At 39.6% G+C, this 26696-nt stretch overlaps 1 protein-coding gene across 1 annotated transcript in view; it reads left to right on the plus strand.

The window, feature by feature from the left end:
* The window catches only part of LOC126456328 (adenosine deaminase-like), a 127072-nt gene that overhangs the window by 26787 nt on the left and 73589 nt on the right, over positions 1-26696 (plus strand). The window contains exons 2-3 of the mRNA XM_050092078.1: positions 18779-18840; positions 23535-23660. Of these exons, the coding sequence (XP_049948035.1) occupies positions 18779-18840; positions 23535-23660 (188 nt within the window). The remainder of the gene's footprint in view (positions 1-18778; positions 18841-23534; positions 23661-26696) is intronic.

Genomic DNA, 26696 nt, shown 5'->3' on the forward strand with positions numbered 1-26696 from the left:
TAAGAGCAGTCAATATCACATACACCATCTTCATCAGAAATTTTCAGAAATTTTATGCTGGCAATATATCATTGAGGAGTTACTACCTAGAATGACACTCTCAGTTTAAGCCAGTGTCTATAAAGTAGACATGCCTCTCAGGGAACTGGTGACTGTTTCAAGGGCTCAGCACGGTGCGGGGCAAACATTCAGAGTCACATTGTAGCACTCATAGGGATATGACAGAGTGATGGTCCTTGGTCATGCTAATATGACTGGACTAGGCAGACAGTCCATAGCTCTCTGCCAAGCAGGGGCTCTGCTCAACTGTTCCCAGTGGACATGTAGGTACTTAGAGATATTGCTAGTGTGTTCTCTGTGGGTGTTGACTGGACCTGTCTTCATTTTTTCCCTGTACTTTTTCCATGTACTTTTTGTACAAATAATGTTTTCAGGGACAGTCTGACAGTTTTATTTAGTAAGTTCTGACCATTTGAAACACGTATTCTTTTCAAAAGTGAAAGCTTCAACTCACTGCAAAGAATTTGAAAATCAATGAGAAAAGAGTAAGTGGCTCATTAGCAGGTGAAAGTGGTCAGTCCTGAAAGTGGTAAGTCTTCCTTGCTATTTCAGAATATTCGGTTCTTTTACATAACAGTAACAATGATTTGGAAACTTCCCATATTATTCCGACTCTAACTGAACTTGATTTAACCTGCTCATGTAACTGAGGTGTGTTCTGGATTGGAGCAGCAACTGCATTCTCATCCAGCACCACTGGCTTATTCACAATGTGACCTTCATCTTCACTAGTGTCTGGCACAAAATCATCATCATTATAAGAGCAGTCAATATCACATACACCATCTTCATCAGAAATTTTCAGAAATTTTATGCTGGCAATATATCATTGAGGAGTTACTACCTAGAATGACACTCTCAGTTTAAGCCAGTGTCTATAAAGTAGACATGCCTCTCAGGGAACTGGTGACTGTTTCAAGGGCTCAGCACGGTGCGGGGCAAACATTCAGAGTCACATTGTAGCACTCATAGGGATATGACAGAGTGATGGTCCTTGGTCATGCTAATATGACTGGACTAGGCAGACAGTCCATAGCTCTCTGCCAAGCAGGAGCTCTGCTCAACTGTTCCCAGTGGACATGTAGGTACTTAGAGATATTGCTAGTGTGTTCTCTGTGGGTGTTGACTGGACCTGTCTTCATTTTTTCCCTGACAGTTCAAACCATCTGATCTGCCTGTTGATTATATTGTCTGTAGAAGGGAGCAGTAACGTGCAGGATATCATGTTGTTCACAAGACACTGTCACAGAGGCTGATGTGAACTGGGGACTGTTGTTTGTTACTACTTCTCTTGGCAGACCTCCAATTGGAAAGATTCGAATAAGATTACCTCGCATATGGGAATATAAAAATGAGTTCAGTGTTGATTGCCATACTGAACTTAGAAAGGGGTCCCAAAATCAAAGCAAAAAGTAAATAAATAAATAAAACACCTTATTGCAGAGGGTACACTGAACAGTTATCCGGTCCGACTCATTTCCATGCCAAATAGTGGCACACCATCTTGTGCAGTTAAGCAAAACCTCAAGAAAAATTAGCTTTCTTGTTGGAACAAGCAGGTAGGTGGTCAGGTCAGCCTAACTGCATTCATTTCAAGACTTGTAGAAGCATGGCATCCTTCTTTAACTCTGCCACAACTGAGGCATGACTCTGCCATAACTGAGGCATGACGGTGTGTCAGCCTTAAAATGTTTGGCTTCTTGGTGGTCAGAGTCAGGGTCTTGACCAACTGGAAGCCTAGACAGTGCGTATGCATTGATATGATGGCTAGCAGGCTTGTACACAGTGTACACAGAGTTATATGATAATACAAACAGATACCACCATAGTTATATGATAATAAGAACAGATCCCACCATTGTAAGTGTTGAGTTGTCTTACCTGGCAAAGAAGATTGTGGGCTGAACAATGCCAACAGAAATTTATGGTTTGTCACAAGATGAAACTTCACACTTTAGAACTATGTATTAAATTTGTGTACAGCAAGAATAATTGTGATTACTCATTCTTAATTTGTGCGTAACTCTGCTGAGCTTTTAGAGTCTTGGACATGTATGTAGTAGGGTGCCCACAGCTATCATTCCTATTGTGTGATGAAACTGCCCCTATGCATGTTGAGGTGCAATAGTAGCTAGTATCAGTTGTTTCCCTGGGGAGTACAGGACAAGACAAGGTGCAGACTATAACTCTTGTTTGAGAGTGTAAAATGCTTCATCTCACCAAAATGAGCATATAAACTTAGTGCCTTTTTTCTTAAGTGCATCACTGGAGAGCAGAATCTTTACTATATCAGTAATAAACTTACCATAATAGTTTACTTTTGTCATGAATAATAGTAGCTCCTTCAAACTGTGAAGAAGATACATGCTGTCAAAGGCTTTTACAGACTGTTAGTTGGGAAGAATACCCTTTTTACTGAAGAAACCCTTTTTGCTGATTATAAAACCTAAATACTCCATTGCACGTTGGAAAACATGACATTTCTTTAGACTGAATTTCAGGCCTGCATTCTGCAATGTACTAAACAACATGCAAAGATTCTGCAGATGTTTGTGTGTATTAAGCCCCAAGACAATTATATTGTGAAGATGATTGCAGCACACAGAAATAATGTGGATCAGCTGTTCTAGGTAGCAATGAAAGTCATATGAGTCACTAGATGTGTTTAAAATTAAAACCTGTATGCAATGGAAGTTATAAATATGCTTTGGACACATCAGCTTTGTTGAAGCATTCACACCCTTTTAGACTTGAAAATAAAGGGAACAGAAATGTGTCTACAACAACTTGAGACATTACTGTTTGAAATCTCCACAGAGTCTAAGGAGGTCATTTTCTGTCTGAACAACTACTAACAGAGAATCTAGGAACTAGATGAGACAGACATAATATCATTTTATTCCTGAAGGCGGTCAGGTTCAACCTCAACTCTGTCACATAGGATATGAGATTTGGTCAGGCTTGGGCAAAATGGAAACTGCAGTCGATTTCACATGGACCACAGTCTGTACATCTTTTACGCAACCTAACCACATAGGAAAAAAGGTCTGAGAGTTTTGTACATAATTAATAAACTGTTTGGAATGGAGTCTCAGTGGGCACTATGTGGATTTTAACATTAATTGAGAATCCAAAATGACTGAAATCACCTAGGCCAAAAATATTGTGTGTCCAGTAGACTGCAGGCAAAAAGAAAGTCACCTACAGGAAACTTCAATCAGCCATCTCCCTCATATCTGTAATTCACATCCACTGTATCTCATAACTTTATTGGCAAATAATTGTAATGAAGGTGATCCAAGAGCTATGTAAGTATTACTTAGTGGTGCAAAAGCTCACGTGTCAAGTTTTAATACTACTGTTTTCTCTACGATTTGTAAATCTGTTAACTATTTTGTGGATTGCCCTTTTCAGGGTTTATTAACATCTGAATTTTATTCACTGAATCATTATTGTGTGGCTTTTTTGCTTTTGTGAAAAGTGCAAGTATTACAAAAACTACAAATGTGATCACATTTCTCATAACAGAATCTGATTTTAAACTGTGAGGTTTATTCAAACGAAACCTGGTTAGTACACCTACCTTTGCCTTACACATAAAGTGGCATTATGTTGCTGCAGGCATAGTGGTGCGATCTATTGGTAGAGAGACTGACGCGGGTGCACAGTTTTAGGTCACGCAGGCTGGCGTGAGGAGGGAAGAACTATACTGACGTGAGGTCTGGAACATGACAAGGAATGAGAATTCAGAAAGTGGACATAATTAGTTTGATACTTAACTTTAATCCATTAATGATGAACGTCGCTCTTGATGGTAGATGAGTCACAATATTATCTGTTCAGAAGACATTGTAACTGAATATGGTGCCTTGCTAGGTCGTAGCTGAAGGCTATGCTAAACTGTTGTCTCTGCAAATGAGAGCGTATGTAGACAGTGAACCCTCACTAGCAAAGTCGGCTGTACAACTGGGTCGAGTGCTAAGGAGTCTCTCTAGACTAGACCTGCTGTGTGGCGGCGCTTGGTCTGCAATCACTGATAGTGGCGACACGTGGGTCTGATGTATACTAATGGACCGCGGCCAATTTAAAGGTTACCACCTACCAAGTGTGGTGTCTGGCAGTGACACCACATTCCTCCCACGCAAATTGGCGGATGGTTGTGGTATAAGGCTTCCGCCTACTGTGGGGAGGACCCCATGTTGACGTATGCGACGAGGTGGGGAGCCTAACAACAGGCGAGGCTGTGCCACCTGCACCCTGCCATTCGGACCACGGAGAGCTAGGGAACGCCTGAAAACCTACTCCAGGGTGCACGTCAACATGTGGCGTATGCGCCCGTAGAGAGACAGGAGGGGCCAAAGGGTCAACCTCCATCGGTCCGGGGCACCCGACAGGCGAAGACGACAGATGGTCCGAAGCGAACGAGAGTTCCATGTCAGAGGACAACTGGTCCCTGCGAGCGATTGACGGCACGTGACCCAGGGGGGCGCCCAGTGGCTTCAGCGACGCGTCCACTGTGGGCGTCGCCCGCGGGAGAACAGGTGGCAGCGGTGGCGGCGGCATGTCGCCATGGGGCAAAATGGAAGGCAGCGTCAGTAACACCTGGGGCTGAGGTGAGCCAGTAGATGGGTCCCCTGGGTGCTGACCGGACGGCACCGTCCCTGAAAGCAGACAGCGAGCGGCAGATCCTGTGCGATGACGGAGGCAAAGCTGATTGAGATGCTGGCGCACCTCACCAGAGACCCCCAAAACCAGATATATAGCACATCCAAGGCAGCGAAGAATGTGCCTTTCGAGCCAACGCCATGAACCTCGATAGTGGCGGTAGTAGACAACGTCGCCTGGGGCAAAAGCAGGTGTCTGCCGCTGCACAGGAACCTGATGTGGTGGATGTAGTAAAGACATCAAGGTTCGATGATGGCGACCATGGATCAACTCAGCCGGCGAGCGACCATCTCGGGGCTGAGAGCGATACGAGGACAAAAAGAGCAATAACGCGTCCTCCCGAGAATGTGACTCTTTCAACTTCAACATCTGTAACTTGAAATTCCTGACCAATCGTTCAGCAGCACCGTTTGACTGTGGCGAAAATGGTGCGGACGTCAGATGTTGAATACCATTGGCCTTGCAGAATGACTGAAATTCTGCGGACATGAATTGTGGTCCATTGTCGGAAACAATTGTCTGTGGAAGACCTTCAGTGCAAAAGATAGCAGATAATGCTTGGATGGTGGCAGATGATGTCGTGGAAGACATCCGGACAACAAAAGGAAAATTACTGAATGAATCTATCACAACCAACCATCGAGCATTCTAGAATGGACCAGCAAAATCGATGTGTAAGCGTTGCCAAGGGAAAGTGGCTTTTGGCCATGTAAAGAATTTCTGCGGTGGTGCTGATTGTTGTTCAGCAAACACCATACAAGAAGAGCACATAGTCGTAATCGTGGCATCGATTCCAAACCAAGTACAGTGCTGACGAGCAAGTTGTTCGTTCTCACTATACCCCAATGTCCTTGGTGGATAAGCTTTAAGACAGAGGACTGTAACGAAGTGGGACCATGACCCTGAACTTATCATTATCAGAACGCAACAGCAAAACACCACATCGAACAAAAAGTCTCTCCTTGTGAGCAAAAAATCGGCAAACCAACAGGTCCTCGATCCATGACTTTGACAAGGGCCATTACGTAGCAACAAAACGCAGAACAGTAGCAAGGGCAGGGTCGGCAGTTGTGGCTGTAGCTACACGACGAAAATTAATCGGAAATGATTCAACCACATCATCAGTTTCCGAATCAACGAACATGCAAGCAAGTTTGGAGGAATCGAATGCCCTATCCTCAGTAACAGGCAAACGGGACAATGCATCAGCGTTTCCGTGCTTAGCATTGGACTGATACAAGATATCGTAGCAGTTCTGCGAGAGGAAAATAGACCAGCGAAAGAATTTCTGCACTGTACGTGGAGCTACAGGCTTGTTCGGATGAAAAAGCGATGTCAAAGGTTTGTGGTCTGTGACTATGGTGAAGTGACGACCATACAAGAAGTCATGAAACTTTGTAATACCAAATACGAGAGCCAATGCTTCTTTCTCGATCTGTAAATAGTTTCTTTGCGCAGACGAGAGCAATTTGGACGCAAAGACAATATGGCGATCGTGTTAGCCATCTTTGTGCGCGAGCGCAGCACCGATTCCAAAATCCGATGCATCCACCATCAACAAAGGGGCTTCTGGGGATCAAATGGCATAAGGCAAGTATTGGAAAGCAACGCCGATTTCAACCGGCGAAAGGCGCGTTTGCATTCCGTTGTCCACATGAATGGAACACCTTTACGGCGTAAGCGATGAAGTGGAGCTGAAAAGGAAGAGGCATGCGGCACATATCTGTGATAATAATTTATTTTTCCCACCACACTCTGTAGCTGCTTCAAATTCTGCGGCGAAGGCAAGTCTTGTATGGCACGGAGGTGTGTGGGACTGGGATGTATGCCTTGGGCATTGAGTACATGTCCCAGGTATGGCAAGTCACTAGCAAAAAACACAGATTTGTCCTTCCGTAAGCAAAGACCATTTTCTCGCAAGACCTGAAATAATCTTCTGAGACTGGCTAAATGTTCTTCTTCTGTCTTTCTGGAGATCACAATATCGTCCAGATAGTTTGCTGCAGTAGGGACCAACGCACAAACAGTTTGTAGATATTGCTGAAACAATGCAGGGGTGGATGCACACCCGAATGGCAGTCATTTGAATTGATACAAACCAAGATGCGTGTTAACCATCAAAACATGCTGGGATTCTTTGTCCACTGGTATTTGCAAGTACGCATCTGCTAGGTCCAACTTTGAAAAATATTTGCCCGGGCACAGTTTGTCAAAAAGATCTTCCGGGCGGGGTAAAGGAAAAGTTGCAATCACTAGTTGTGGATTCACTGATGCCTTGAAGTCCACACGAAGTCTCAATTTTCCTGAAGGTTTTGGCAAAATTACTAAGGGTGATACCCAGAGAGAAGCCTGCACACGTTCAATTACACCTTGTGACTCCAAACTGTGTAATGTTTTTGCAACCTCATCACGCATTACGTGGGGAACATTGCGCGCTCTGAAAAATTTCAGTTGCGTGTTTACTTTCAGTTCCAAATGTGCTTTATAATTCTTAGCACAACCGAGGCCCGGTGCAAAAATGTCTGCAAATTCTTCACATAGACGAGAAACACTGTCTGAAGGCACAGTCTGGTTCACTGATAGGACCTGATTTACTATAGACAACTTAAACAACTGAAATAAATCGAAACCAAACAAGTTCACTGCAGAAGAAGAATGAAGGACGTAAAATGACACAAGTTTAGTTTGTCCTTTGTATGTTGCAAGAAGGCTGGACTGTCCTAACACAGCGATCCCTTGACCTGAATAGCTAGTTAACTTAACATTTGCGGCACACAACAGAGGTGTGCCCAGCTGTTTGTACGTGTCTTGATTGATCAGTGAAACTGCAGCTCCGGTATCGAGCTGGAATGGTATCACTTTGTCGTTAATGTCCAAGTCTACAAAATGTTTATTGTCCTGCTGATGACAAGAGCGACTGTCTCATGCAATGTGAACTGATTCTGGTACAAAATCACTTGCGACTTGACGGGAGTTCCAGCGATGTCGACGCACATTATTTGTGGGATGAACACAGTCACTGTTAGAGAGAGTGGCACTGGGCGGAGTGGAATGAACGACATGAATTTCCAAGGGCGAAGTTTCGCTAGCCTGAGTATCCTTGGTTCGATTCCGATTCTGGCGCGAAGCAAAGGGCCTGGAATGGTTTGGAGTTTCTGATCTGAGCTTTTTCTGTCAAACACTACGAACATGTCCTTTTTTAATACAGTAAAAGCAAACAGCTTGGCATGATGGGCAATTATCACGCGAATGTTTAGTAGCGCACCGCGGGCATGATTGAGCACTGCATTTGCTTGCCAGCGCAGCACACATGGCTGAGAGCCTGGTGGCAGTGGCACGGCCGGGTGCAAGGGCTATTTACTGCTCCGTGCAGCTCACCCGGCAGTCCGGTTAACCTGACACACAGCTGGCAAAGTTTCAAATGATTCCTGAGCAACGTCAAGCATGTCCTGCTGATCCAATATGTCCATCACTTGTTGAAGGGAGGGACTGACTAGTTTCAAAATCTGTTCCTTTATATGAACATCAGAAACGTTCTGTGCAATTGCATCACGTACCATAGTATCTGAATATGGGAGTCCACATTGACACTCAAAAGCACAATCCCTAGTAAGGCCTTGCAAGGTTGCAACCCACTCCCGATTAGTCTGACTGGCCGTACGTTTTGTACGAAAGAAGGTATACCGTTTTGCAACTACATTGACTGATTCTTTGAAATATGCATCTAATGCAGACAAAATTTCGTCGTAGGACAGAGTTGCTACGTCGCATCAGGGAAATAATTTGACTATCACACGATAGGTTTGCACACAGACGGATGACAAAAGAAAAGGCTGCTGCTCGTTACCTTCAGTTCTGTAGGCGATGAGATGGAATCCAAATTGGCGTGACCACTCTGTCCAGCTTTCCAGTGCAGCATCAAAAGGTCTGAAGGTCAGTGCAACTGCTTGATGTGGCTGCGTTAGCGGTGGAGCGGAGGCTGCCGCATCGTGTTGCATTGCATGTTGACCCTGGATGAGCTGTCCAAGGGCATCCAGTAATGCCTGCGTCTGCTGATTCTGTAGGCGATAAAATTTGGACAGTACATCTGGAGATTGTGGCGAAGCCATGACACAATTAAATCAGGGCAGTATAGATAAGAACACCGTTTTTACACTCGCCACCAACGTTGTGTTATGTGAGGAGGCCAAAATGCACGCGTTTTAGCTCATGCAGGCTGGCGTGAGGAGGGAAGAACTATACTGACGTGAGGTCTGGAACATGACAAGGAATGAGAATTCAGGAAGCGGACATAATTAGTTTGATACTTAACTTTAATCCATTAATTATGAACGTCGCTCTTGACGGTAGATGAGTCACAATATTATCTGTTCAGAAGACATAGTAACTGAATATGGCACCTTGCTAGGTCATAGCAAATGACGTAGCTGAAGGCTATGCTAAACTGTCATCTCTGCAAATGAGAGCGTATGTATAGACAGTGAACCCTCGCTAGCAAAGTCAGCTGTACAACTGGGCCAAGTGCTAGGGAGTCTCTCTAGACTAGACCTGCCGTGTGGCGGCACTAGCTCTGCAATCACTGATAGTGGCGACACACGGGTCCGACGTATACTAACGGACCGCAGCCAATTTAAAGTCTACCATGTAGCAAGTGTGGTGTCTGGCGATGACACCACATGAGGAGTGATTTGATTTTTGGCGGCAGAGGGAGTTGGAGGCCATGAAATGTATCAACGGATGAAGGCTGTGTACAGTGAGTACAGTCTGAGTCGTTCATATGTTGTGGAATGGCGCAAACAATTCGTTGAGGGACGTGAATCACTGGAAGACTATGCTCATCCTGGACAGGCTCATCATGTCATCACACAAGAAATGGTTGCAGAAGTGAATGCTTTAGTCTTGGACAACTGCAGAACCACAGTGGTCGATATCCATTGGTTGCTGGGTATTAGCGTGGGCACTGCCCACACCATAATGCAACAACATTTGAAGTTTTGAAAAAACTGTGCACAGTGAGTTCCCCACTAACTGATCACTGAACAGTGCAATACTCGTATTTTGCTGTCTTTGAGACATCTGCAATGTTATCGTGAGGAGGAATATCTGTCATAGGTGGCGAAACATGGTGTCACCATTTTGAATCTGAAAACAAGCGTCAGAGCAAGCAGTGCAAACATGCAACTTCACCACCTCCAAAGAAATCAAAGGCCATGCATACCAGTTCTGGTAAGGTCATGATGTCCTTCTTTTTTGACTGCAAGGGCCCACTGCTTATCGAGTTCCTGGAATGGGCAACCACCATCAATGCCCAGTTTTATGAAGCCACTTTACAGAACCTTAGATGAGTCATCAAGTCATAATGCCAAGGCATGTTGTTCAAAGGGGTCATCCTTCTGCATAATAATGCCTGCCCACACACAGCCAATGCGGTGAAGACAACACAGCAGCAGTTTCGGTAGGAAATGCTGGAACATCCACCATACAGCCCCGACCTTTCACCATGTGACTTTCATGTGTTTGGAACTCTAAAACAAGCTATTTGCAATGGATGACGAAGTGTGTGATTGGGTTCAGGCCTGGATCTGACAGCAGCCTACTAGCTTCTTCAAGGATGGAACTGACAGGCCAGTGTCGCAATGGGATAAATGTGCCAAAAGTTTTGGTGACTATTTTTGAGTATGTGTACTGTGTATAACTGCATTTTTGAGTTAATAAAATTGTTACCATTACTTTACACTAGTGACTGGGTTTCATCTGAATGCCCCTTATACTTAGGAAACTGATGATGCAAGCACCATATAAAACACTCATGACAGATTGGTGGCAAAACTTGGTGAGCCGTGATCCAAATAGCTAGAGGAATATTCTACATACTAAAATGCAGTAAAGAACTTGTTTATCTACCCCACCAGTCCAAAAAATTTGAAGATTGGATTGATAAAAAATAGAGAAAAGTGAATGCTTTTGATGTTCTACATAGTTTTCCCTTACTTCAGAACAAAATGTTTATAGAACCATGAGAAACGGTCAGGAAAGTCCTTCTTGTGGATGTTGTTCAATTCACACATCACATTGGCTTGAATGTCTATGATGTTTATGCACTTTGTCATTTGTGGTATGATCATATTCATAACACCAAGTCACCCATAATGACTTTTCCAGAAAAGACTTTTCTTCATTTTGCATTTTAGTCAAGCTGCATCAGGTGCTACACATCATTGTTTATGTTCAGGAGTTAGGATGTACATAACAAACTTTGCACACACTTTGCCCTCCTTTAAAACACTCTGTAGACTGTCTTGAACACTTGATTGAAAGATGTTGCTTCATCACAATTTGTGACACAACAACACTGACACACTATGGCCACATGTCCATTGCTTAACACTGCCTGCTCACAACTGGTTGATCAAATGCATATATGTTGTTTTCAGTTGTTTGTTCAAGCTGTCACTGTAGCTACTGCACTGATGTTGAATGTATACCAGAAATAAAATCAGTCTCAGAAACTTTTGGATGTATGATGTATGTTGTTCCACAATTGAGTACTTCATTAGGCTCTGTAATTTATGACTGATGTTCTTAAATGTAGTCTGCTGCCTCACTGGCTTATCTGGTTGTTTGTCTGTTGTAGTTGTGCTCAATGTGGAAACTTCGGAGTATGTTTGCCACTGCTTTTCAATCTGTTGTGAGAATCTGAGACTGCATAATTCTGAGAACTTTGCCCATGGTTGAATCTGAAAACTGCCTCTGAGTATGCATTTCTTTGTCATATGCATAAAGAATAACCTAGTCCCTGATTAAGGATCATCATACAATTGTTTGTGTTGTTATTTGCACACACAAAGTGCAATGATGACTCTGTAATTTTAGATCTGATAGCCAGGTGTAGTGTGATTCAGATTTCAATTTCTGACAGTGGTGGAATTCTGATCTGGAAAATATTGTTTGCATTCTGCCACTATAATATTCAGAAAGCTCTTCGCTGATCTTGGAGGTTGTCAGCTTACCAGGATCATCCAAGATGTGTAGTTTTCTAAGAAGACATGCTGTGTTCTGAGGCAATGAAAACACAAGGAATGGTTTTTGAAGCTCAGGATTGTTTACCCTGAAAATGGTGAAATAATTTTGTAATCAACACATATACATTCCCCAGCAACTAGTGCCAACTGAAATGACAAGAATGGTGGAACTGCAGATGTTGCTGTGAATATAGCTGACAATATTGATAGCTTCTGCTGTTGCTTGGCCATCAGCTGCTGATATCATTATTCTTGGGCTGCAGGCTGTTGATGCCAGAATTTTTCTATACACCTGTATATTTCTGTTGGACTGCCAATAATTTCACAGTTGCCCTGCCCATGAGGTTCTCTCATTGGATTGCATAACTCATTAACACTGTAATGATGTGGTGCATGTCACATTTGTTGTACAGAAGACAGAACAGCTCACATAAAGGACAGGTCCAATTCACAGAACCACATCCAGTATAATCATACATAAACAGAAAACAAGAATCCAGACAACACAATAACCTGCCACAAGTACATGGAGTAGGCAAGAACTATCACTGTTGATGTGGCTCGAGCATAGCATTGTAACATCCTGTGAACAAACACGAGTCTGCCTATGTTTCATTGTGTGGGTACACTAATGCCACCCAATGATCACTGGTGGGTGCCACATCCCCTATTTGGAGTCACAGGATGCATCATCTGCCTGGAGCACTGCTTTTGGTGTAAGCCAATGGAGCAGAGTACAGCTGGGGGTATTATCTGACAAAACATTGTCATCTGTGCTGCTAGTGCTGTCACTGACAGATACATAATCCATTACATTTTTTTGATTTTGTGTGGTCAATAATCACCACTGACTCACTTTTTTTCATTATTCACTGCAGTTTCAGCACATTGTTGGAACATTTATCACAAAAAATATTCTGTATTATAGGATTCAGTGTAAAACTGAAGGACAGGTCAGACTGATTACTTCCTTTGTTCAAAAGAAGTTTCTACTGAAACACTAATTTTGTAAATTTTAAGTAGGTGGATCACAGGTATTTGCAGACATCAAATAGTACAAGTGAGATATTTGGCCTGAGATGAGCATTAGCCCCAGTGAATCAGCAACATGTTTATTCAGTAGACTTAGAGCACATATGTTGGCAAAAAACAGAAAACAGCTTCCTAAATACAATATGAGGTATTATAAAGTGAGTATACAGACATGGACATAGGATGTCCTCATTTAAAGTACTGTTTGAAAGAAAATTATGCCTAACACCTTGGCCAAAGATCTAAAGCAATAAACTCCAACAATGAACGCCTTCATTTGGATGGTCAGAAACTTAAAATAGAGACTAATTGCAAATTCCTTCATTTACTGTTTTAGAGGTGTTGATATAGTTAGTTTCAGATTTGTATACTGACAACATCAACTTGCCACAAATTTCTTGCGGCCCTCTTCTTTCTTCTACATATGACTTCCTTTTCTGCCTCCCAGAATCCATCATAGTCCTTGACTCTCTTCCCTCATCTTGCTTCCAACCATGTTTTCCTACCTTCATCCTTTTATCTTTCCTCTGTTTCTTCGCTCTTGACCTTCACCCCTGTTCCCTTGAATCTCCACCCATTCTTTCTCTGTGGTTTAGTTTTCCTGTAGCCACATTCATATCCTCTTAAACTATTTGTACTCTCTGTCCCTCTCACATCTCTCTGGCCTCAAATTTCATTATGTTTCCCACTCTTGCCAGATATTTCCTTTCCCATTTTATGCACTTATCCTTGCTGATGAACACCCTTTTCTCTGTCTAGTACATTCTCTCTTTTCTCCACTCCTTTTGTCCTTCCTCCTTATGTTTTCATTCTCATCATGTCCTTCTCTTCATCTGTCATCACAAGACTTCTTCATTTGTTCCCACACTTAAAACAGCACAGTATACTTTTCTGAAATATTGCTAAGGAACACCAAAATAAATGTTTCTGAAATATTGCTAAGGAACACCAAAATAAATGTTTCCCAATTTTGGTACCATATGGCTCCTGTCAACATATTAGAGTTGCAGAATATCCACTGACTGTAAAAAAAAAAAAAAAAAAAAAAAGAGATGACAGGGAATGTGAGAGACAAGGAGTAGAAGGTGCTGCTGGATTTATTGGACAAATTTCAATTCATCATTTATTAATATCAACCAAACCAGAACTTTTCACATCATTGTAAGAGCGATTTCACCCTGGATGATTTCAACAGTTTGATCTTGAAACACATTTGAACTCATCTGACTGTAACACAACAAATCTTTGTGCTTGCAATTCGTAGCAAAATATATGGCTGTAATGTGTGATGCACATTATAAAAATTTATAACAACTGCAATTTCGCAACCAGTGGTGCCTTTTCCTCGTGAACTGTGAAAGACATTTATGAGCAGTCAGCAAATTCTTTAAAATTAATGCTCATGTAAACTGTACACCAAAAGAACGTACGTGGCATGCACCTCAATAAAGTTAACACACACAGAAATCTTTACATTACACTGGGTCAGCTGGAACACTAAACTATGCAGAATAAAATGGTGACATCCTGAGATCAACAACATAAAACAAACCATCTGATAGACAACCTCAGCACTACTAGTGCATTACATTTTTACAGGTAGTGGAGTAGTGAGGAGCATCTCAATGGAACATGAAAGTCTTCCTCACCACTTGAAACACATGGTTACAGACATAGATAACTAAATGATAACCCAAACTTAACACTAATTTTAAAAGGGAAAATGAGAATGAAGCTTGAGATTGCATAACAGGCCCCCTCACTTATACGAGGGATCAAAGAAATGTCATACACAGTTTAACAGGGACAGTAGCTCATGCACAGCAAGCAACACTTACGCAACTCGATGAACAACATGAACATGTTATAACAGACAGGAAAAAAAGACTGCTATATGAACCATAATGACCAACAGAACAATGTTGGTCACACACATATGATCAACCAGTTGCAGCCTCAACTGAGCACCATGATAATATTCCCAGGTGCAACACTCCATACACAGCAATGAGAAAATAGAAAGGCAAGCTGATAGCTTACAGTCAGAGCCAGTGACTCCACAGCATATGTCCAAGTTTCATATTCAGTACACAGACCTGAGGTAATGATTGGCCAACAGCCTGCACTCAATGCTTGTTATTCCCAATGGCCATGTGGACACCGTCCTATGTGCTGCACAACACCAAGGATTGGCTGACATACTAACAGCCTGCACTCAATGAACCCAACTCAGGGCTGCCCTTTTAGCTCAGTGGCCATGGCCACATGTTGACTACACATGCTGGGTGCTACACAAGGCACTCCAGTGCACCATGTGTCCTCTTCCTCGATCATAAGCAGTCTAATGTCTGAGAGCCCACACCAGGCTAGTTGTGGACTCATGGCAAGCCTCTCTGATATTATTTGCCAGAGACCTGATGGCACAGGTCAGTAAAGTTCTGTGTTCGGACTCTAGGTGGGCTAATTGGGCCTGACTGATCACCAGTCTGCCATGCAATATGGAGGGGAATGTGATCAGCACACTACTCTCCTAGTTGTTGTTGGGTTTTTAGATCTTGGAACTGCCACTTAATTGGCTTCATGAGGCTGAGTGTGCCCCAAAACAGTCCTCCCACTGAGGAAAAAAATCGCTGGAAGAACTGGGAATCGAACCTGGGTCTTCTGCATGGCAGGCAGCCACACTGACCACTCAGTTACGGAGGCAGATAAAAATTTAAGTAATTATTTAAATTAAAAATGAAAGCAATTAATTAACCTCTATAAACTAGAATTTAATTTTAACATTTGTACATTTATTTTACTTTTTTTATTATATTCCGAATTTTGTAAGTGAACAGTCCAGAAATGAGATTATATACTGATATCAGTAGTAAGAAATAAGTATTATAAAATCAGTACAGAACAAAAAGACTATGTATAACCATAAACTTGCCAACACAGAAGTAAACAGACTGGTCAAACTGTACAACACAATAGCAGCTTTAGTTACTCATTTATGCTGAGGCAGAAAGATTCTTTTTCTATGGGGGCATGTAGTTACCAGTGGCATTTGCTATACATCCAAAGAACATTCATTATTTGTTATAAACTATGGATTGAGAAAGCAGGCCTTTTCAGTGAATGAATATATAAAGAATGACTATTGTGAGTAATGAACTGAGGAACTCAGATAATGACTTCAGACTACAGGAAATGCTTAGCTACTCCTGCATTTATGCCTTGCTGCACATACTTTGCCAGAGTAGATTTGAAAACCAATCACTTCAACTGATTTCTATGGAAGGATAATAAATTGTAGACCTCTAGAGTCCAAAATCAGGTTAGCACAATTAGAAGACATCACATAAGGTCAACTAAAGTATACTAGGTGTAATACCACATTTGTACTATTCATTGCTGTTTCCCTTACACTGCTCAGTTGCTTGTTTATGTATTGCTTCATAGTAAGAATGTATGTAATTTTGTATTCTTGTTAACCCATTGTCCCCACACTCTCTACACGACGGTTTTCCCTTCCTGTAACCACTCTTAATACACACCTAGATGCTATGCCATGCCTCCCTTCTGCATTCCTAGCCAGTAAAGCTGCTGAATCCCTCCATGCTACTAGCTATCGACATCCAACCCCTCTCCCTGCCTCCTTTCTGTCTCTCCCTCTATGCAACCCAACCCCATTCCTCACCAGTCCACTCGCCTTGCTGAAATTCCAGCATTGTGTATCCAGTTGGTACATCTGCATCTCTATCTATACTCTGCAAACCACTGTGCAGAGAGTAAATCCCACTGTACAATGTATTAGGATTCATTCCTGTTCCATTCATGTATGGAGTGCAGGAAGAATGATTGTTTGAATACCTCTCTACATGCAGTAATTATTCTAATCTTATCCTGATGATCCCTATGTGAATGATATGCAGGGGATTTTAGTATGTTCCTAGAGTCACCATTTAAAGCCAGTTCTTGAAACTTTGTTAATAGACTTTCTCAGGGTAGTTGATGTCTAGCTTCAAGAGTCTTTCAGTTCAGTTCATTCAGTATTTCTGTGACACTCTCCCATGAATAAAACAGACCTGTGATCATTTGTGCTGCCCTTCTCTGTATACATTCAATATCCCCTATTAGTACTATGTGGTATGGGTCCCACACACTTGAGCAAATATTCTAGGATGAGTCACACTGTAAGAGCATAGGTGTGTGTGTGTGTGTGTGTGTGTGTGTGTGTGTGTGTGTGTGTGTGTGTGTGTGTGTGTACGCTAGCTTGGCAAAGGATTTATTTTGAAAGTTTGCAAGTTTTCTTTTTCTTCTGTGTATCTGTGTATGCCTGTCAACAACTCAGCACTTCTACTTTTCAGTGATTCGTCACCTTTACTCTTAAATTATTTACATTCTACCAAAACATTCCTTACTATATTTACAATAAGCATATATGCAACTTTAACTTTAAAGATTTCAGTGAACACTATCAGCCACCTGTATTTTGGAAAAATGAAAAATCAGTACACTATGAAAATTAATGTTAACTGTAATCCTTCTTCTTGACTGTGTAAGTCCTTTTGCCACACAGACAACAGAATTGGCCTACAAACATAGAAAGCTTAAATTTTATATGTGTCTCTGTGCTGCAATCACTACAAGACAGAACTGCGGTGTGGCATAAATGAGTCTCTGGAGGACAAACAGACTATGATGTACATAGTTACTTCACACAACATGATACAGCTTTATATTATTGAGTGGGTTACAACATTCCATAATACTTGAAAATAACCATGTGCAAAACTGCAATTGCAATGTATAATGTTTTGACAGACTAAACTGGAATGATTTCATTTAAAAATCCTTAAACAGATGTCTACAAGACAATTGTGGATGAACACCACATATTATTCTTACAAAATATTTTTGACCAATGAAGACTTGTTTCTTACAGGTTATTTATCCCAGGACATTAGTCCATAGGACATTACTGAATGAAAATAAGCAGAATATGCCAGCTTACTGATTTTTCTCTCCCCAACATTTGTTATGACTACAAGTGCAAATGTGGCTGAAATAAATTGTTTTAGGAGTTCCAAAATGCCTTTTTTCCAGCTTAAATTCTCATCAGTATTGACACATACAAATTTTGAAGTTTCCACACTATTTATTATGTACTCACCATGTGGTAACACTCTGTTGAATAATGATTTGACCTAGCCGTTTACTCTATCCATTTAATTAAAGTGTCATCCTCTCATCCTATTCTTTTGATTCATGTATCTTTCTAATTCATACATGTACTTTCTTGGTACATTTATTTATTTGTGAGAAAGGCATACTGACCTGTAGGAACTCATCATTCTTCACACTTCAAATGAAATTCATAACTCTCGATGTAGTTATTACAATAATCAGTTAGGTTTTAGTAAATTAATCTTGATATACTCTCTCATCTCCACTCTCTCTCTCTTCCTCACATGATTTCTTGCTACTCACAATGCCCTCTCTGCACTAACCCACATTAAACACCTGTTTTAATCAGATTAATAAGATGTACTTGATACAATTATTTCATCAGATCACATTATCACATTCAGTGCTTCAACTTGCACCAATTTTAAACTATAATAATGACAGAGGCATAAAACTTGAAGAGGTGTTCAATAGAAGCTTACTCTTTACTTTAGTGTTCAAAACATTCTTTTATGGAGTATTACCATCAGAAAGCTGGATATCAATTTGACAGCCATTAAGCTTTCAGTATTTTAATGAGTGAGACTGGAAACAATAAAGAATTTTAAAAAGCATGAAACTGGAAATCCATTCTTTTCAGTTTAAAAAATGGCTCCCAGAATGAACAGAAATGTGGAAAGTTGAAAACCTGAGTACTTTAAGTTTTACAGATGAGATTTCTATGAATAATTAATGCAAAGTATTAATATCATATCTGGTGCAATTAAATTCAAAAATTATAATTTTAATAATAGATTTTCAATTACATGAAGCTACTCTTTCCACAGGTTGAGCTTCATGTCCACTTGGATGGAAGTGTAAGGCATGAGACACTATGGGAGCTTGCAAAGTAAGTTTGTAATCAACTTGTGCACTTATTTAACTTCTAATGTTTCTGTTAGTGTGAACTTATGAATAGATGTACCCTATGAATTGCCTATGAATCAGTTCTAAATGATAGAACAACAGCATCTAATTTTTGCAGTACATTTCTGAATGACTTGTGCTACTTAAGAAAAAAAATTTCAATGTCAGGAGCATGCATAATTAATGTATTATCTCTTACATATAAAATGGCTTTTCTTCACCAACATTAGTCTTCACTGAAGTTAATCGAGGAAAATATTTCAAGAGAAATTAGCATCTGAAATGTTAATGTGGCAGAGTCAAACAATGTATGATATCAATTTCAATAATGTTTGCAGATCTGAAATGTTCTCCATATCCGTAAGTTCAACATTTAATAAAATCATATAAACTAATTTTGCTCCAGTGTAGCTTTTTCCCCAGGGGACCTTGTGCAACTTTGGTACCTTGCTTTGAGTCATTTAGTCTTTAAGCACTGTAGAGGTATGGTGATCACAGAAGCACATATTGCATTTTCTAACAAAATTCCATAATTTACTTATCTTCAAGCATTTATTTCTCATCAGTTTCTGTGTTGATACAGAGCTTAATTTAAAATATTGTGATAGCTTTGATCATCTGCCATAACTGCATCATGGATGTTTCAATGGATGCAAGGGAATGGGTGCTTTATGGAAATGTGTGGAGATCAGGTTGCATAACAATAACACTCAGCTGGTTGATGTTATTTTAAAAACAAATTGCATAAAATATGCTTTTGTATACAACTCACCTCATGCACATGTTTAATTAGTAAATAATATTTATTTCACAATTCTTCATTTATAATATTTTTTGCTGCACCTTGATTTCTTCATAGGAATCAAATTAAAATTAAAGCGAAAGAACATCTCTGATGCCTTCCCTAAAGTTTTGGTACTTCATTAATTCCTAAAAAGCATCAAGTGCTGTGCCTAGGGGGAAAGTAGTGCCACTTGCCCATTCAAATGATTTTTTTTAGTCAGAGGCAGACAGAAGGGGAAATACACAAGATAAATGTTTATGATGCCTCCTGTAACTTGAAAAGGAACAACATAGAAGCAAACCACCGCACAATGTGACAAGTAACTTTCAAATCCCTAACTCTTTGCAAATTTCTCAGTGCTTCCTCAAAATGTGCAGTCACTGACAAATAAAGTGAGTGAACTTCAAGTTCTTCTAGAGACTAAACTTAAATTTGTTACTGTACCTTGCATAACAGAACATTGGGTTGAAGAAGAAAAACTAAAAATGCTGAGTTGGCAAAATTTTGGGTTAGGTAGCTATTTCTATAGACCTATACTGACCCATGGAGAAAGCTGTATGTACATAAAAAATGGTATAAAATCTGCACCTATTCATTTAACAAAAGATCTACGTAAAGAAAGAGTTTTAGGGACATCCAGAATTGAATTAGTAGCTGAAAATGTAGCTGTTATTTGCTTGTATAGGGCTCCAAATGGCAATATACCTACCCTGCCTTCACATCTTAACAAAAAAGTGAAAAATCTCTTTATGTGTGGGGTTTTAATATTGACTTCCTGAAAGAAAGAAAACAAAAACTGATATTTTGAACCTTCTTTTAACTTTTAATTTAAAGCCTAAAATAGAAGCAGCAACATTGATAAGAGCAACATTGGTGTCAAATATCTGCAAATAAGCCATGTCAATAAAATACAAAAGCTTTCAATACAGGCTCTGAGGATCACGCGCACACAAATAACTTCTGTAGAACTAAAAAATCATTGTCAGTTTTCGAAACAGTTTGTATCAGCTGTTGCTAGGAACTAAAATGAACAAAAGATACATTCCTTCCTGTATTTACTAACCAGACAGAAGTAATAGCAGAAGATGTTACTGAAACCATCAAACTTTTCATTTGTGCCTGCAATGTTGTCAACTTCTTCCCATTTTTCATGGGAAGAAGTTTACAACATTGCAGGCACAAATGAAAAGTTTGATATTTTCAGCAACATCTTCTGCTATTACTTTGAACTATGTCCCCTTCCCCCCCCCCCAAAAAAGAGAGAAAATAATGCAGAAAAATAAGAGAAGTAATTGGCTCACACTAGCCATACTGATAACACTTTTAAAAAAGAGATTTTTATACAAAGCATCAAAACAAACAGAAAAAGCACCAGATTTTGATGCTTGTTGTAGGAGATATAAGCATCTCTTAAAGTCATTAAAATGTCTAAGAAACTGACAAACGAGAATTCTATAAAAAGTGCCCCAAACAAAATGAAGGCTATATGAGACATAGTAAGAAAAGAAATGGGAAAACATTGTGAAGAACACCACAATTTTGACTTTCTGGAAAACTCAACCAAAATATCAGACCCAAAAAAGTTGTAAATAAATTTAACTCTTACTTTACAGAATTAGCAGAAAATATTATCAAAATTCATCCACCAAATGCTTGGAAACAACAAGTTCCAGTTTAACTAAGTGTCTTTTTTATATCCAGTGGATGAGAAAGAAGTATCAAATGTCATAAGGGAACTGAAATAAAAATTTTCGTCTGGAATTGATAGCACCCTTGATGGCTATAATAGCAAAACCTTTTGCAGATGTTTGTAATTCTTCACTGGCTACTGGAATTTTTTCTGAAAAGTTGAAAATAGCAAATGTCCTGTTTAAAAAGTGCCTCTGTTTAAAAAGTGTCAAATAATAGCAGTAAGAAATTACAGACCAATCTCTCTACTATCCAGCTTTTCTAAAATATCAGAAAAAATATTTCATGATAGGTTGGTTCATTTTATAGAAAAAAATAATCTCTGCTCAAAATCGCAGCACAGTTTCTGTAAATGTAACTGATGGCAGTTCAGTGAATTGCCATCTCTGATTTTGTAAATGAGGCCCTGACCTTAGTAGACCATAAACAATGCTTATCTGCTGGCCATGCACCAAGGCATGTTTAGCCACAGGGTGATCCTCATTACCAACAAACACTGTCTGCCTGTGTCCGTTCATGCGAATGGACAGTTTGTTGCTGGTCATTCCCACATAGAAAGCTTCACAGTGTAGGCAGGTCAGTTGGTAAATCACGTGGGTGCTTTCACACGTGGCTCTGCCTTTGATCGTGTACACTTTCCGGGTTACAGGACTGGAGTAGGTGGTGGTGGGAGGGTGCATGGGACAGGTTTTACACTGGGGGCAGTTACAAGGGTAGGAGCCAGAGGGTAGGGAAGGTGGTTTGGGGATTTCATAGGGATGAACCAAGAGGTTATGAAGGATCACCCTGTGGCTGAACATGCCTTGGTGCACGGCCAGCACATCTTGGCACAGTGTTACACCGTCCGGGTTATCTGGATACTTCCCACTAACACCAAACTATCAGAACTCCGGAGACGGGAACCTGCCCTTCAATTTATCCTCTCTTCCCGTTACCCACCAGGCCTCAACCTCCGCTAATTTCAAGTTGCTGCCGCTCATACCTCACCTGTCATTCAACAACATCTTTGCCTCTGTACTTCCGCCTCGACTGAAACCTCTGCCCAAACTCTTTGCCTTTACAATATGTCTGCTTGTGTCTGTATATGTGCGGATGTATATGTGTGTGTATGTGTGTGAGTGTATACCTGTCCCTTTTCCCCCTAAGGTAAGTCTTTCCGCTCCTGGGATTGGAATGACTCCTTACCCTCTCCCTTAAAACCCACATCCTTTTGTCTTTCCCTCTCCTTCCCTCTTTCCTGATGAAGCAACCGTGGGTTGCGAAAGCTTGAATTTTGTGTGTGTGTTTGTGTTCGTTAGTGTCTCTATCAACATACTAACTCTTTCGTTTGGTAAGTTACATCGTCTTTGTTTTTAGATATATTTTTCCCACGTGGAGTGTTTCCCTCTATTATATTCACTTCATTTCCTGTTTTATAACATCCCAGACTGCTTTGCTTTTATTCTCTGCATTATATATTATTTTTTCATTATGTGACTTTTTGCTGCAATCAGCACCCTCCTGTATATCTTTTTGTTTCTGTGGTAAAAATTTAATAACTCTAACTCACTTGGATCTTTTTCATTGAAATGACCTACTTTAGTATCTGACCGCTCTTTCTAATACATTCTATTATCCATACAATTGCCTCACTCTTCTTTTAACAATGTTCTATTACAACATTTCTCCTCTTCTCATTTATTCATTCTTGGAATGAAAAACCTGTAGCTCCCAGAGTAAAGCTTTATTAGACTTTTTGCTTTTCTTACTAATCACAATGTTTATTTACTAGTATCTTGGCATTTATTGTTGTTACCATTGAAAACTCATTTCGTACCCCTGTAGTACATACATTCACTGTTTCTTGTGTTACCTAAAATATATGTTATTTCCACCTCATTCTCTCCATTGACATGCTATTCTGGCATACGGGTGATGAATGAGAGCTCTTAATACAATGAACAGTGAGTATGAGACTAAATAAACATTTATTTTCAAGCTTCTTCTGTAAATAAACAAATATCCTTAGACCAATGCAGAAAAAAAGCACAAGGTGACCCATGCTCATTCAAACTTTCTGACTTTTTAAAATGTCCTTTGCCCACTGTCAGTGAAGGAACAACACAAAAAAATTGTTTTATTGTATGTTTGTCACTGAATTTGTTAGTTTTTATCATAAATCTTTGCAATAGATGTTTCAACTTTTTTGGGATTTGGTGTTACAGGAAGAAAAATATGAAACTACCAGGAAATGGAACCTTTGAAGAGCTACAGGATGCTCTAGTGATAAAAAATCCAGTTGATCTCACACATTTTCTGCAGCCTTTTCTTATATTTACTCAATACATTGCGTAAGTAATTGTAGACAAATATTCTATCCAGGAATGGATTTTCTATTGTTGTATACTCCATTCTTAAAAAAAAAAAAAAAAAAAAAAAAAAAAAAAAAGTTTTAAAGAAACGTCTAACACATGTATCTATTAGAATGTATATGTCACTCTTCAGCAAAGTGCACACATCTGTGATATTTCCTAGTGGAGTTAAAACTGTGTGCTTGACTGAGATTCAGACCTAGAACTGCACACTGAAAGGCAACATTCTGGGTTCAGGTTCCAGTCCAGCCATAAGCATCAACAGGAAAGGGGGAGGGCACTTGCTCCCTCCTGGAATATGAATACAATCTTTTTATTCATTAAAGAATTCTCTCAAATTTCTGTCAATCATTGCAACTCCACTGAACTACACATTTAACTTTACCACCCAAGATGAAAAGTATTGTAACTTTAGCATTCACTACATAACTTGGACTTTCTTTGTTCAGATTCTGTTCATGTAAAATTATGCCAGTTCTTAGTGTTACTGTGGTTTTAATGCTGAGCTACAATGAAGATGGATGTGAACAGTTTCAGAAAAATGACAGAATAATGTCTTTGATCTTTTTTTGTCAGTTCCTCATTCAGCCCTTTTCATCATTCAGCCCTAACTGAACTGCAGAGAGGAGCTGGTCTTTCATCCTAGTGCGAGAGGTGATGTCATGTCATAATATGATGCCGTGAATCCTTGGGGCCCATGAGCCGCTTCTGTGCCGCAACTGTAGTTTAAGATTCATCTGTGGAAAAGAGAACCCCATAATCCCTTGTTGATTCTGCATTCAGTTTCACATGAGACAGCTATTGTAGTGCACTTGGAAAACACACCCATGCTATATTGTAGGTGTTAACACCTATACATAATCTCAAACTCAGCAGTTGAAATATTAATCTAGTCATATACTAGCTCTGGGCTATATTTTTCCTAATCAATCCCAAAAAGAAATAGCTTTCAAAAAATATGTTTTCCTACTTCAGGTATGCTGATTGTGATGTAGCAAGCTGGAATCTCTTTACTTCATCTCTTGTTTTGCCATCTGCCTTCTTAAATTCATTTTATTTTCATTTTTGCATTAACATACATGAGTATAATTTGCATTTCCATAAAAGAGAAAGGTTGGCCCTCAGTCTTAAAGAATATACCACCAGGTTTTATTTTGTGCTTAGTTTTGTGTATGTCATTAATTTCCTAATTTATTTGACTATTCCTAGTTAATATCTTTTGTTGTAGGGTGAAATCAATAATTGTTTTGTTACTTAAATTCTATTGTTCACTTATAAACAAATATAAATTTTGTACTAATTATAAAAATTTGGAAGAAGAACTACAAGGATTCTTTAAATATTTATTTGGCTCTATTCGAAAACGTGATAGCAAATCCAGCCCTTAATTAATTCCAAAATAATTACTAGGTTTGCCAAAAGTATTGTTTGCACAACTATATCTGTTAACTTCATTATTTAAACAAATAATTCAGCCTGACCTTTGTGGGAGAAGAAAATGTTAAAAAGAAGGAAGTTTTCGAAGTATTCAGTTAACTGAATGAGTTATGTTTTAATTGTAATTTCTGTAACTTAAGCAATGTGTAGTTCCAGTGTCTATTATCGTGAGGATATATGAAGGCCCAATTTTTGGTCCCGAGACAGTCAGTCCACAGCTGATTTTTAGATGAGAAACCTGCATTGATTAGATCAACAACAATGTATCAACTTAACCATGAAATAAGTGTAACACAAATAGGCTGAGTGTTAGAACAATGACAGTGTCTGTTCAATAGTGTCACATGTACCATATTATTCTGCAAGAACTGTGTGGTTAGGTTTTAATTGCTCATACTGTTCAACAGTAAATTATTGTAGCAGTATGCTGACATTTGCCTGCAACTATTAATGAGTTTTATCAAAAGTTAACCAGTAGTAAGCTGACCATATAACTGTGTAATATTGTGGAGTTGTGAACAGTGAAAGTAAAGAGCTCTGAAAAGCAAATGTGCAACTGTCAGCTACATCATTTACAGTAGTCAGTGTTGAACTACCCCCCATTTTTCAGCCAATATAACAATGCAGTATGTCGACACTCAGGACTATCAACGAAGAAATAAAGCAGGCAAATGTCACATATTCCACATGAAAAATACAAATCATGAAATAAATGTATTAAATTTTTAAACATGAACAGACGTGAAAATTCCAGAAACAAACCAAGTGTTACAGATGACATCAAAGTTGAATAAGCCTTTTCAGAAGTTTATTCCATGTTTCTCCACTTAAAGACCTATTAATGTGGCATTGTTACTGCTATCTCATAGGATTTTATCAATCATTCTGACTTTTAATTTTCAGTTTCAGGTTAATAGTGTGACTCTAATCTATGAAGTTATAGATGTAAGTGGACTGTGCATAGAAGCAAAATTTGAAGCTGTAGCCATAATGTTGCCAAACCAGGAAATTATAATAGTTTCAGTATACCACCCCATCCCCCCCCCCTCCCCCCCCCCCTACCAAAAAAACACAATGAAGACCTGTTTGTGGAGCTTCTGGAGAAACTGATATTTTTGCTACTCAAACACAAAAATTACAAACACTAATATATGTTGATATCAATATAGGCATTAGGTTTAAGAATAGAAAGATTGATAGCTTGCTAAATACATTAAGATCCCTCAACTTCAGTTGCATAAATGACAAATCCACAAGACAGGAAGCATGTCTAGATAATATAATTTCTAAGTTTCGTCTAAACAAAACAGAATTCAACACAATCAAGCTAGGCATTTCAGATCATGAGAGACTATGACTAAGATAAACTCTTAACAGCAAAGCAACTGAAACTTCCACAGACTGTAGTAAAATTATAAGACCAATTAACGAATCGAAGCTAAACAAGTTGACAAGTAAACTGGATTTAATAAAATGGGATAAAATAACAACCACTGCAGGTGCAAATGAATCTCTAACAAATTTCTAGAACTATTAACCAAAAATTTTGAAGCATGTTGTCCTAAATGCTGCAAGAAA

Source organism: Schistocerca serialis, chromosome 2 (genome assembly GCF_023864345.2).
Source record: "Schistocerca serialis cubense isolate TAMUIC-IGC-003099 chromosome 2, iqSchSeri2.2, whole genome shotgun sequence".
Taxonomy (NCBI): domain Eukaryota; kingdom Metazoa; phylum Arthropoda; class Insecta; order Orthoptera; family Acrididae; genus Schistocerca; species Schistocerca serialis.